Source organism: Homalodisca vitripennis, chromosome 2, assembly GCF_021130785.1.
Source record: "Homalodisca vitripennis isolate AUS2020 chromosome 2, UT_GWSS_2.1, whole genome shotgun sequence".
Taxonomy (NCBI): Eukaryota; Metazoa; Arthropoda; class Insecta; order Hemiptera; family Cicadellidae; genus Homalodisca; species Homalodisca vitripennis.
In genome coordinates this window covers 124,275,165-124,288,179 of record NC_060208.1, presented here as the reverse complement: position 1 = coordinate 124,288,179, position 13,015 = coordinate 124,275,165, and the positions used below count along the sequence as shown (strand labels likewise).

Genomic DNA, 13,015 nt, shown 5'->3' with positions numbered 1-13,015 from the left:
TTCAGTTACAAAATCTTACACATTTTTCAAGTCTATCTAATGTAGTTATTATATTTTCTTGATAGAATTGTTTCAAAATAAAAAAATTACAATGATTACCTCAAAATTGTATGAAAGAGAACTGGTGATAAGATCAAAATGACTTGCTCAAAGATAAGCATGGTATCACTGTTTGGCCGCGCCTTCTCGTACAGCCCTAAATGGCTTCAGAAACCAACAGTCACCGCCAAACATAGGTAATCCGCGCGTGTATTTAAATGGTTATACTGTGTCTCAGCCCGTTAGTTCCTGAAGGTGTGACAGTAAGAGAACTCTGTGGTTCACGAGATCGTGTATAATGTCTATCCACGAGAATAAGGATAACACTGACAACTTTCGCTCAACACTTGCCCAGGTGACTAAATATTTTAAATAATAATAATAAAATACAGTGTCAGTATGTTTTCCAGGAACTCTATTATTAAAAACAAATCTCCCAGATAGCATGGATTTTTAGTGACACTAAAACACGTTCCTTGTCTAGTTTCTATGATGTGAAGAACAGAAGTACATTTGTTTTATATCTAATCAAATAAATTTGTAACTTTTAGTACAACTAGGGTTTCTACTTTATGTACTCAGTAGAAAAATTACCACAAATTATTCTAACCATCACATAAATAAAATATCATTGAACACTTACACTGCATTTGTTTATATGTGTTATGCTTTATGTGTTTGTGTGTACATTGGGGTTTGTGTTTGTTGTTTGTATTTCCATTTTCATAAAATGTGTTAAAAATAGTAAAGGTTTACGAAATATATCTTGCTTTTTCAGAAAAAGATTTAGAAATCTTCTTTTTAATGTAAGCCTACTCGATGAAGGGGGCTCCCGTAACCCTTTATAAATTCACGTAAGATATTGAAATGGAGGTTACATTCAATATTGGTGATATTCCCTTTCTGATCTGTTTTCCAATATTGATCAATCGTAAAATTTTATTCATACACTCATGTATGTTGTTAATCATTTAAATAATCTAAATTTTGGGTTTTTCATTAAAGGTTTTCGCGAGGCCCCTTTGCAAATCACAAGAGCATCAAAGTTAAACTGATTTTTATTGTGCATTAAAATGCAATAAACTAATCCACACGTATATGGTCGTTGTCAATAAATTATGTTTTTGGATACTATACTGTAGTTTATTTTTAAATTTTCTACTTCATGTTAAGTATTTTAAATTGAAAAAACTATTATTTTTCATTACAAGTAATTGAAATAAAACCCATTTAATATTCTTGATCATTAATTCAATTTTTTCTAATTATATTTTACCCAACATTCTGAGATCCCATTACATACTCATGATGTTAGTCTTTTAAAATTTTTCATGAATTCTTAAAAACGTCTTACCCAACAATATAAATAAATAATTGTTTTGGCCTGGTAAAATGCATCGAATTTACGTAAAGCTAGAATAACATAGTTGATGTTTGTGACCACTAATTCCACACAATTACTGCAGATCATAAACTCTGAGCCTAAAATCTAATTAGTGTTAATGTGTTGTTTTGGATATCCTACAAGCACTAATATTTTTATGAATTTTTGATATCGAGTTGGTGGTAAAAGGAGTGGGATAAAACAGTCCTCACTAGCTAGATGTAAATAAATAAAACCTTGAAAATTCCTTGTTTCTGGCGCATTATAATAGGTAATTCTCATATTAACAGGGTTAATTTATGTATATTAACCTTTCGGGAATAACTTTATAGATGTAAGATTATATTTTCATAATCATTGTGAAAGTCAAGAATCATACTTACTTAAAAGGTAATCAAAGTCTAAAACGTATTATATGTGAAAATTAAATATTTTTTCCAGTATCAGTCTGCAAATCATTTATCTATATAGAATGTAAACAAATCTGATTACAGCAATAGCGTGTGTATGTAGGTCATGTCGGATTTTATTGATGTTATCTTTACAACACCTACTCAGTGTCAGAGGTAATTCGCGCTATTTAGTTATCTTATCACAGCGCCAAACTCATGCAATTCTTGAGATGATGCCTAACAAGAAAGTTAAAACGGAGTTATATGTTTATGTGTTTATTCTGTTTACTATCCATTTGGAATGCATTTAAATTAAGCCAATTTTTTGTTAACATTAATATTCACAAATTGAATTTTGACAAAATCTAAAAAATTAACAAAACCTTATAAAAGTGTTTTTACTTTTGCGTGTTCCGGAAGGTTTATTTAGATAAGTGGTCATAGCCCTAATGTTAAATGCATTTTACACAAATTTATGGGAAACATCCTGTATTTGGACACACACACACACACACACACACACACATACATATGCTTAATATTACCATCGTCATTATGAACAATAGTAAATTAATATAAGGTATAAGCGGATTTTAAACCTACGGAGGTGGAGCCTTCGTACCAAAACCCCTTTTTTGACATGTATTATAAACGCTGTGCGGTTGAATGTGTTTTAACTATAAATAGTTTATACGTTATGTATGATAATACTAATCATGGATAATTTATCTGCGCCATTTGAGGCGAGGAAGCGAATTCCTAGGCCTCACACATACTACGTCCAATTAATCTGATTACGTTGTAGTTGGATGAATTTTAATTCAAATTTACTTTATTTTGTACATAAAAAATAATAACTAAGTACACCCCACAGGCTGATTCATAATAAAGGACGTGAAGCCACATAAAGAAAATCATTTTGTACGTAATTATTATTTATACTTACAGGTAGGATATATTTTTGAAACATTGATAAAAAAAAACTTAGTATGGCAAAATTCTCCGAATGATGGTTTTAAGCATCTTCTGGGATGAATAGATTAAAACTTATTATAATATGTACTATTACACCCTGTGCTCATAATATTTATTTATACTATGTATGAATGAAATTTGTCACATTCACATTTGTGCTAATCATACTGGGTTTCGTATCAGCATTCATATTATAAAAAACTATGCGTAACGTTACCATAAAATTATGATGTATCTGTTAATATAGTTAGAATGCATGTGTCGATATGTCGTTAGTTAAAATCACTTATGAGTGTTCGGAGTTTCTTTAGTCATTTATTTATTATCACACTCATGTAAATCCCATGACGTTACGTACACTACAATCAAACTCAGTGTTCCTAATAAAGAAATGAAACCTCATGAACCATTTTAAGTGTACTAGTCAGTTAGTTTACGACATATCGCGACAGACAGGCAGACAGATAGAAACGAATTTTTCCAGCCTTAGAGCGATAGGGTCCGCTAACTATTATTTAATTACAACGATTCAATACAATACATTATTAGCCTAAGTAGGTTAATCAGAAATATAATTTTGCTAAAAATTAAATTATCTTTATTTACTCTCCTATATTTACAGGATATATTACATTTAAAGAAAAATCACTAAAAGGTTGCCATAAATAAGTCAAAATATTCATAATTGATTTTAGGTTGTAGCAACGCTCGCATTAAGCTGTCTGTCGTTCAGTATTGGTTTCGTAGCAGTGATGCCAACCATCGTAATAGGAGCTCTCAGAAACGATACCTCACCTCTCGGCATGTCAGAGACTGCTGCTTCTTGGTTTGGTAAGGTTTAGTTTTAATATATTAGTCAATATAAGATGTTGGAATCTATTTTGTGTAAAACTATTTAATATCTTGTTTTACAGGAAGTGTTATGTTCGTTATGCAACCTATGGGTAGTGGTGTGTCAGCCTTCCTGCAAGATATTTTGGGCAGGAAGACTTGCCTCATGGCCGTTAACATTCCAAATTTAATTGCCTGGACCATCATATACTTCTCGACATCAACCGTTCATCTCTTTATGGCTGTCATAATCATAGGAATTGCGATGGGTTTCCTTGAAGCCCCGATCCTTTCTTATGTCGGAGAAATCACGCAGCCACGGCTGCGAGGCATTCTCACTAGTTTCTCCGGAGTGTTTTCCACCATTGGAATGATGATTTTGAGTTCCCTTGCAACTGTGATGGATTGGCGAAACTTGGCTCTTATCAGCATGAGCGGTCCAGTGATGGCTTTAGTTGCGTTGGCATTTGTAAGTACAAAAACTAAAATTACCTATGAAAATTAAATATTTTAGGTTTACATGAGACTATTTAGTTACCAGGGTGAAATATTAGAAACTACTGCTTAATTCTCTTGCTTTGTCTTAATTATTTTTATAATAACCTGTCCAGGTTCCCGACTCTCCCGCCTGGCTCGTGAGTAAAGGTAGAGTGAGTGACGCAGAAAAAGCCTTCCAGTGGCTGAGAGGATGGGTACGACCAGAGGACGTAAAGCATGAGCTAGCTGCTATAGTCAATTACGTGAAGGAGACTCAATCCCTGAAGATTATAGACAATATTGAGTACAAGGCCGTTCCTAATAAAGGTATACTGATTAAGTAAAAGAACAAAATATCTTTCATAATATTATGAACTACTAAACACTATAAAAAGGATTCAAGATGGGTTAACTTATTTTGCGGTGTTCCATTAACCGCTTTTAGGTAATATTGTTACTGAGCAAGTGAAACAAACCTTATTCTTGACAATCATTTATAAGGATTCATTAGAGAATCTTTATATAACAAAAATTAAAAAATATTGAAGAATGTTTAGGACTAATCACGTTTTAATTTGATAATTGAATTATTTAAATTGGGCACTCATTATTTTAGCTATCTAATCATAAGCTCTTGCCAACTTTTATATTTTCTAAAAGCTTTTAAGTTGATATGTAATAGGTATAATAACGTGTCTAATATGGTGTCTATTATATCGTGTACTATCTAATATATTTTATTGTAACAATAAAAAAGTAATTATTTATACCTATTATCTTACGCGCTTAATTATTGATCATGATAACCTAAATTAATTTTAAATATTAAAAATATACTTTCATGAACTGAATTTTTCTAAACATAAATTTTTAAGACAATATATTCCTTCAGCAGCTTTTGTTTTTAACGAACATAAATTATGAATAAAAATAGATATGTACATATTATAAACAACTGTTTGATATGATATAACAAACAGAATAAGAATATACAATAAGAATTATATAAGTAACAACACTTTTCATGTCATATCAGAAAAAACACAGATTTACAGATACATTTAAAGAAAGAATTCATAAAGAATACGTAATATCGATGATTGAACATGAGTATTATTAACATACGAAAACTTTATTTCAAATAACGGCACTAAAAATTTAATAACGTTTTATTAAAATTTGTAATATTATAGTTAATACGATTATGTTAATAATATAACGACATGTACTTTGACATTTCAACTATTTATTCGATTTCCACCTCTTGATATAATGTAATTATTTGTAGAAAACCCTGTTACAACCAATCCCCAGGGACGGCTACAGCTATTGATGGAACCCAGAGTTAGAAAGGCTTTCCAAATTGTGTTCATCTACTTTACCATAATGGCCTGTGCAGCGCTTCTGGCTATGAGACCATACTTCATTGAGATTCTCAAGGACATTGGTTCACCTATAAGACCTCATATTGCATTGGTAATGACAATGTTGAATAATTTATCCATATTATAATTGTTTACTTGAGAATCATTATTTAAATACAACATGCTCTATACTAATAATCAGGACTTTTCTAAGAATTGTAACTTTTGAAAACTTATAAAAAGTTGTTAAATATTTAAGGCTAATTGTATAATTAATAAATAAATTTAAACATATTTTTAGGCGAAACGAAATCTATTTATATATGTTTGAGCTTTCCATACAGGAAATATTTAATCATTTACGGTGATAAATTATAAACTCAATGGTAAATTGTGTAATCGCTTTAGCCCAAAGAGTGTGGAAAAAGTATTAGTTACAAATAATTAAAATTATTCTTTATCTTTGTTTTTTTGAAAATAAAACTATTGTATTATATCTAAAATCTAATAACATTTGGGTAGCACGTCACAATAATAAGAATTCCATTCTAGTATAAGAAATATATATTTATACTCTACTACTTATATATATATATATATATATATATATATATATATATATATATATATATATATATATAATGGTAGTGAACCACATGACCTTGGTTTTGTCTCGACTATTTATCCCTGATATAGATTGAACTCTTGAAGCTGACGGACAGGTCTCTAAGGTCATCTAGCTCTGTCATGGTAAATAATACAATTATTTATCCCCTAGGTCCTCTTTTTGTCTATATTGACCTGAACTACTGACATCCGCAAAAGAATAAACTGTTTTAGAATGTCTGTAATGGCTCCTTAATGTATATAAAATCGTTGGAAAATTCAACCTGGATTTTGAGTTCATAAGCGTTGTATTCTCTTGGATTTAGGTAGCTGTCTCGAAGATGCTATCCTATAGATTATATTGGGAGTAAAAGGGCAGTGGGAGGTAATGACCATTGAAGGATATTTATATATGAAAGCTTTCGGTCTTGACAGATTTGAAGTTACAAAATTATCCTAAAGTTTAAAAAATTCTTTCAAAATCTAAAACCCTTTGCAACCGGTGTTTGAGTGATAGGGTCTTTCATGATGTCTCGGCATGCAAATGAGACACGGGTACGTTTGAGGTAAATAGTTTTTTCAAATAACAATCCCCAAATTAGTCAAAACTTTTGTTACTGAAAATTTCGAAGCTGTGGAATTCCCAATATCCGGAAGTCTTTAGCCTATGAAATGTTTCGAAATATTATACTATCCGATTGGTGGACTCACTGGTGTCTTGAACTTACTGGCGTCTATGGGATTTATTGTTTATAAACTTTCAGCAACAGGCCTTTAGTATTGCTCAAAGCTTGAAATCCTTTAGCTTCTAAGAGTAAGTCTATTGATATTTTAGTATATAGCAATTTCCTATCGCTATGAACTACTAGTCTTTAAGAACTACCGGAATCTAAATGCTAAGCGTTTAATTCAATATTCCAGTTTTATAAATTTCATACCTTTAGAGGATTCCACCTTTTAAAACATTTCCGTGTATGGTCATTCTCACCTACTATAAATTTCCTGTATTCAACCTCCCAATAATGAAGCTCCGTGTGTTTGGAAGTTTCTTTACCCTTATCACTCACGGCCTCTTGAATATCTTGGCTTCTAAAAGATTTGGGCAGAACGAATGTCTAGCAATGAATGCCAATGACATCTTTGAGCTTCTAGAATATCCTAGTCAATATAGTATGTATATTCCCTCGTAATTCTGCGTTTTTTAAGCTCCCGGAAGTCAGATAATAATGCCTCTAACTTGTAAAAGCTCCTGATCTGTAGGCAACTCCAACCTATAAAGACCTCTACGATAAATAGAGGAGGGGTTCCAATTACACACACACACACACACACACACACACACACACACACACACACACACACACACACACACACACACACACACACACACACACACACACACACACACACACACACACACCATAATTTTAGTGTATGTCATTGCTAGGTATACCATGTCTTAATAATAAAGGCGGTAGAGATGTAAGTTCTAGGACAAATCTGTTCAAATAAATTTTACAAAGTATCTAAATTAAATTACTGTGTGTTTCAAAGTCCCCTGAAGATATACAGCAGAGGAACAATGCTAAAAAAATCAATGATACGCCACTTCAAAATTATCTCTTGTCACTCATGCATTTTGTCTCACTGTTATTGCTAAATATCAAATAAGATAATGATGTACATATTAAACAGATATTTCCATTTGGATACTAATACCTTATCAATTCTTTTCTGCTTTGTCCCTGTTTGTAACTATCAATAAAATATTATATAATTGAATAAAGATTAATTATTTATTAATCTACTTACAGGCATTGTGCAACGCTCTTCAACTAGTGGGAGCTATTTGTGGTGGTGTGCTCATGAGGATACTGGGAAAACGTCGTTTGTCGTTTCTTTCCCTGGGTTTGAGCGTGTTTTGCTGCCTAACTCTTGGCTTATATCTAAGCTACCGGCCAGAATTCCCTTGGATACCAGTTGCCCTCTTCTGTCTATCCTACTTTGCAGGACCTCTGGGCATCTTTGTTATACCTTGGATCCTTATTATGGAATTGTTTCCACTCAGGTAATTATTATTATAGGGATAATGTTGTCATGGGTCAGTTCTACTTTTTATGTAATTGCTGCGTCTAAACTGTATAGCATGACTAGTAACTGTTGGTAAAACAATAGCTTTATATATGTATATATTGGAAACTAGATGTTACCCGTGGCCTCACACGCAATTTTCAACATCGAAGTACTTATAAATATAACCAAAAATCACTTACGATATAATATGACGGTGTAGTATGAAATATAAGTAGGCATACATCCAGTCCATATCATTTAAGTTTTCATAATTAAAAGTGTCACAATTTAACCTGATTGTTACGTCAATTTTCCCCTATAGAAGCAATTCTGATTTAAATTAATTATATTTCCAACGCACAGCTGAGTCTGCCTTATTACCCCGACCAATAAAATACAAATACACTTACGCCGTATAATTAACTTACGGTAACAGAATATAGTTTGTCTTATTGCCAGGATAAAAAACTATATACTTGTGTAGCTTTAAAATATACTACGATGATGAAGCGTCTACGTCGGCTCTTGCAACCTTACCGGTCTCAAATATTTTCAGTGCCTTGTTGTCGCAAAGAAGAAAATGTACATATATATGTTTGAATGATGAGGCTAGTATAGCGGGGAGAAATACTTCCTACTTCCTGTCTTCTTCCGGTATAAGGTGGACATTCTTTATGGAGTAAGTGTATTAGGAATTGCGTTATAAAAATCTTGCTGTAATCTGTGGTCTGGAAATGGATCGTTAAAGCATGGTAGCGTTTATTTCTCTGTTTTTCCTTATGCCACAGTTAACATGCCATGACACAATGTCTAGAAAGACCATCAGATTGGCATACTTTATATGAAAACATTCACAGCTATGTTCCTTAAATATAGTTTTATAACGGTGTTTAAATAATATATACAAAAATATACTGTTTTTAATTAGGAAAGTCTTTTATTTGCGATCTGAATTATCCTACTGATTAATCAATTTATATTAAAAATTGTATAAGAAATAAATGTAAACAGATGTTAGAGTAAATTTATTAAACTTTAGCTAAGTGTCATCAGCTGTTTAGTGTCAGTTAAATTTGTATGATTAAACAAATATACTAAAATATTTTTTGATATTCCAAAATATTCATTGACTCTTATTTAAAACTTCTCGTAACATAAACTTTCCTCGGATTTTAATAAATATAAAAAAAACTGCTGCACCCGTTCTCAATATTAGCGCTTCGCAAGACATTTTTCTATTTATTTTTATTTGTAAAATGCTTCGATATTTACAATGCAAAAGATTTGAAAATTATTGAAGGTTTTGTTCTATTGTATTAGGCATAAGTAGAGAAATTCAACCACTCATATTAAGTTCTAAGAACTGTTAATTTACTAAACAAATACTAACATGTTTTTTGTAATAAATTAGACATTTACAATCCTCCTCCAACTTTAAAGAATATTTTCAATATTAATAAAGATAACGTATAACATAGTTTAAATAATAAGTATACCATTTTAATATATCATTTTATTTTCAGTTTCATTTTAGTTCAGTTCATCAGTTCATATTATCTACGTTTTACTCACATTTTACACTTTTTCGCTATATACTTGCCTTATATAATTTAGATTTTATGAAGTTTAAATTTAAATGTATTATTGTTATTATTTTAGTCTTCATTTCCCAAAGTGAATACTGTACTAAGGAAAAGCTAGTCTCATTAGAATCTCTGGACTCAGTATTCCTACTTCAATCTCTACAAGTATAAGGCAAAGACCAACTCACTCATGACTAATTTTTCAACTTTCCAATGTGCCAGATATCACTAAGAACAAGTACACTTCGTGATTTAAATAGAAAATCTAAATTATTTTCGTAAAAGTTCATTATCTAGACTATTATATTTCGTTTCTCAAATTCTCGATGGCATAGAAATCTTAAATGCGAAAAACAGGTGGATTATGCTTTGAACCGACCAAGGAGGTTCTAGAAGTAAATATAATTCTTAAAGTTTTCCACCCCTAGAAGAACTATATTTTTTCCAATTTACAAATCTTTCAGGGAGATGAAAATTTACACACACGTGCATCATGACTTACATAGACAGAAAATCAAAAGAAATTTCATGAAAATCAAACATATACAGGGGTTTCAATGGGCTAAAGACTTATATTAACCGTACTTTTGTTTTTTATACTTCCTAATGTTCTAGATATATGATATTTGGTGCCAGATGTCTCAAGATTAATTTTTTATGGATTAAAACCAAAGGAAAACAGTGTTTTATTTTTAACTCTACGATGTTCTACAACGATAAAATTAATCACAAACGTGTCTTATGTTCTCAGTAGGTAAATACAAGATTTTGTTATGAAGAAGAACCACTAATAGGTAATGAATAGGGTTGAAACCTCTATAACAAATATGTTTTTATATAACTGCCAAATGTCTTAATTTGATGAAATTTAACACGCGTACCTAATCACGTTTTACTGTTATATACATAACTTAAAAAACTAAGTTAAAAAATAATTTTGTGTAAATTGTTTCAATTTTGATCAAATAATTTTATCCACTCAATATGCTTAACTCATCATTTATAATAATTTTAAGTTGACAATAAATGTTTTCTTTAAAATTTAAATTGGTAACAAAATGTTTAAATTTTAATTAGTTTTGCTTTTACACAAACTTTTACATTTTTTTATACATTCTTATGGAACTAATTTCATTTATTTAAAAGCATTTGGCTTTAAATTTTTCCTTTTTAATTATTTTTAAACTTTTTGATGTGTTCTGCACAGAATATTAACCTGCAATATTTGATGTAATACAGAGCCCGAGGAATGGCTGGAGGTATCTGTGGTGCGGTTGCTCACGGACTTTTCTTCACCACCACTAAGACCTACTACAGCCTCGTACACCTCGTGGATATCTCAGGGGCGTGCTACTTTTACGGTGCTGTGGGTGTCCTAGGGTTAATTTACCTCTACTGGGACCTACCAGAGACAGAGGGTGTCAGTTTGGAGGAGATAGAGAGGAAGTTTGGTGAGAGGCGGAACTCTAAACAGTACCGGAGTCCTTAGCTATAGTCTCGAGTACACTGAGGGGACTGTATAGAGAAGTTTAAAACATGGAACGAGAACTAGAATATGGAAACATGGTATTAGCTTTGATACTTTTACTTACCTGTACATATTGTTTATACGAATATTTATTTATTAATTATTATAAGTTGTGCTTCAATAAAATCTTTTTACATATAATGAGTTGTATGTTACTACAAATTATGTTTCTTGAATTGGCTAGGGCTTTCTATATCATGGGCAATACTGTGTTCCGGTATCTTCTTAATATATCACAAACATCTACGTTAGTTCTGTAAAAGAGTTTAGTACTAGTATTTTTATATATCATTAAACAATAGCAAATATTTAATAAACTACTGAAAATTTAACAAACCATACAATTTGTAAATTAATATAAAAAAGCATATTCTTTTTATATTAAATCTCTTCTCCTACACCGTTTATAAGACTATACTTGTCTAGTTAATATCAAGACACAGTATCGAAACTTACCTAAGTAATTAGCGATATTGACCCCAATATAGAGATGCAACTACATTAAAATAAACTGGTGGGGGGGGGGTGCCAGGCCAAAGGACGAGGCAGTTAGATAATTTCGCTTGTATGTCTTGTTATATGATAGTATCCCCCAAATTTGGCGTGAATAGTTTTATTTAGATTGAGTGTTGTCCAAAATTAATAGCAAACACGTTTTGAGCCAAGGCAACTAAGACAAACGATAAAAACTGTGAATAACAATACTCTTCTAAGAGCTTTGTCAATGAAGAATTCTTGACAATACTAAAACTAACAATTTTTGGATTCGTTGTAATGTTAAGGTTGGTCGTAAAATATATAATATATCCTGGTACACGACACATACATTATAATATAAATTTAGGTACTATCAAATATATGGTGTCCACAATTTTCTCTCTTAATCAACCAGTTGATTTGTCAGGCCAAAATAAATAATAATTCCTATATACTTCTAATTTGCTTAGGACTTGATGTTTTACTGTACGTATGTTTAGTGTTTTTTTAGGGAAAATTGATATCTTTATAGTGAATGAAGGTTATTTAAATATTATTTTATAATTTTACTAGCAGTTACCAGGAGCTTAGTACCCGAAGGGATTTCCTATTTATAATTATAAGCATATAATTTTTAAATGTGATAAATGACTCGCTTGGATATATATTATGATCATTAGAAGATACGAATATCTTCAATCTTCTGATCTATTTAACAATTTTATAGTTTAAAAAGGTAATGTTTTGAGCCTATGAATTTGAATATAAAAACAGTATTTATGATTGAAAAATGAAGTACAGACATTTCTCGAAAACACTGCATTTCAAATGTATAGCTCCAACACTTTCATTAGCACTTTAAATATTTTAGGCCAGATTAGAAGAATACTGTATATGTGGTAATCCTGTTGTAAACTAAGGATAATATGATTTAATAAAATAGAACCTTCCAACAGTTTTGAATCGGCAGTATGTATTGTTAAATATTGTAAATTTCGATTTCCACCGGTTAAGAGGTTCAAAGTTAGACAAATTAAAGCAGCTTTAAATTTTCAAGCACTTCTGGTTAGAAAAAATCTTTTGTAAACCATAGTAGAGTGTTGCTTATTTCCACAATAAGAAATTTAGCACAAAAACTCGACCTCAGAATCCCACTTTAGTTATAAATTGTGTAATTTTGGGCCTTGCAATCTACTTCTGATTTCAGGTATGTTCATTGCTGTAGTAGCGTCACAGTTACACACACACACACACACACACACACACACACACACACACACACACAC

At 31.2% G+C, this 13,015-nt stretch overlaps 1 protein-coding gene across 1 annotated transcript; it reads left to right on the top strand.

Moving 5' to 3' along the window:
* Positions 1 to 220: 220 nt before the first annotated feature.
* On the top strand, positions 221 to 11,393 carry LOC124354675 (facilitated trehalose transporter Tret1-like). Its single transcript, XM_046805306.1, has 7 exons — positions 221 to 394; positions 3,486 to 3,621; positions 3,705 to 4,090; positions 4,233 to 4,425; positions 5,387 to 5,574; positions 7,883 to 8,136; positions 10,964 to 11,393. The coding sequence occupies exons 1-7, from the start codon at positions 338 to 340 to the stop codon at positions 11,211 to 11,213; spliced, it is 1,464 nt and encodes a 487-aa protein (XP_046661262.1). The 5' UTR covers positions 221 to 337; the 3' UTR covers positions 11,214 to 11,393.
* The last annotated feature ends 1,622 nt before the right edge of the window (positions 11,394 to 13,015 follow it).

Excerpts from the sequence above, each read along its gene's own strand:
- LOC124354675 (XM_046805306.1), top strand. The coding sequence starts at position 338 with ATGTCTATCCACGAGAATAAGGATAACACTGACAACTTTCGCTCAACA. Across the intron at positions 3,622-3,704 it reads GACTGCTGCTTCTTGGTTTG|GAAGTGTTATGTTCGTTATG; the intron begins GTAAGGTTTAGT and ends CTTGTTTTACAG. Across the intron at positions 5,575-7,882 it reads TAAGACCTCATATTGCATTG|GCATTGTGCAACGCTCTTCA; the intron begins GTAATGACAATG and ends ATCTACTTACAG.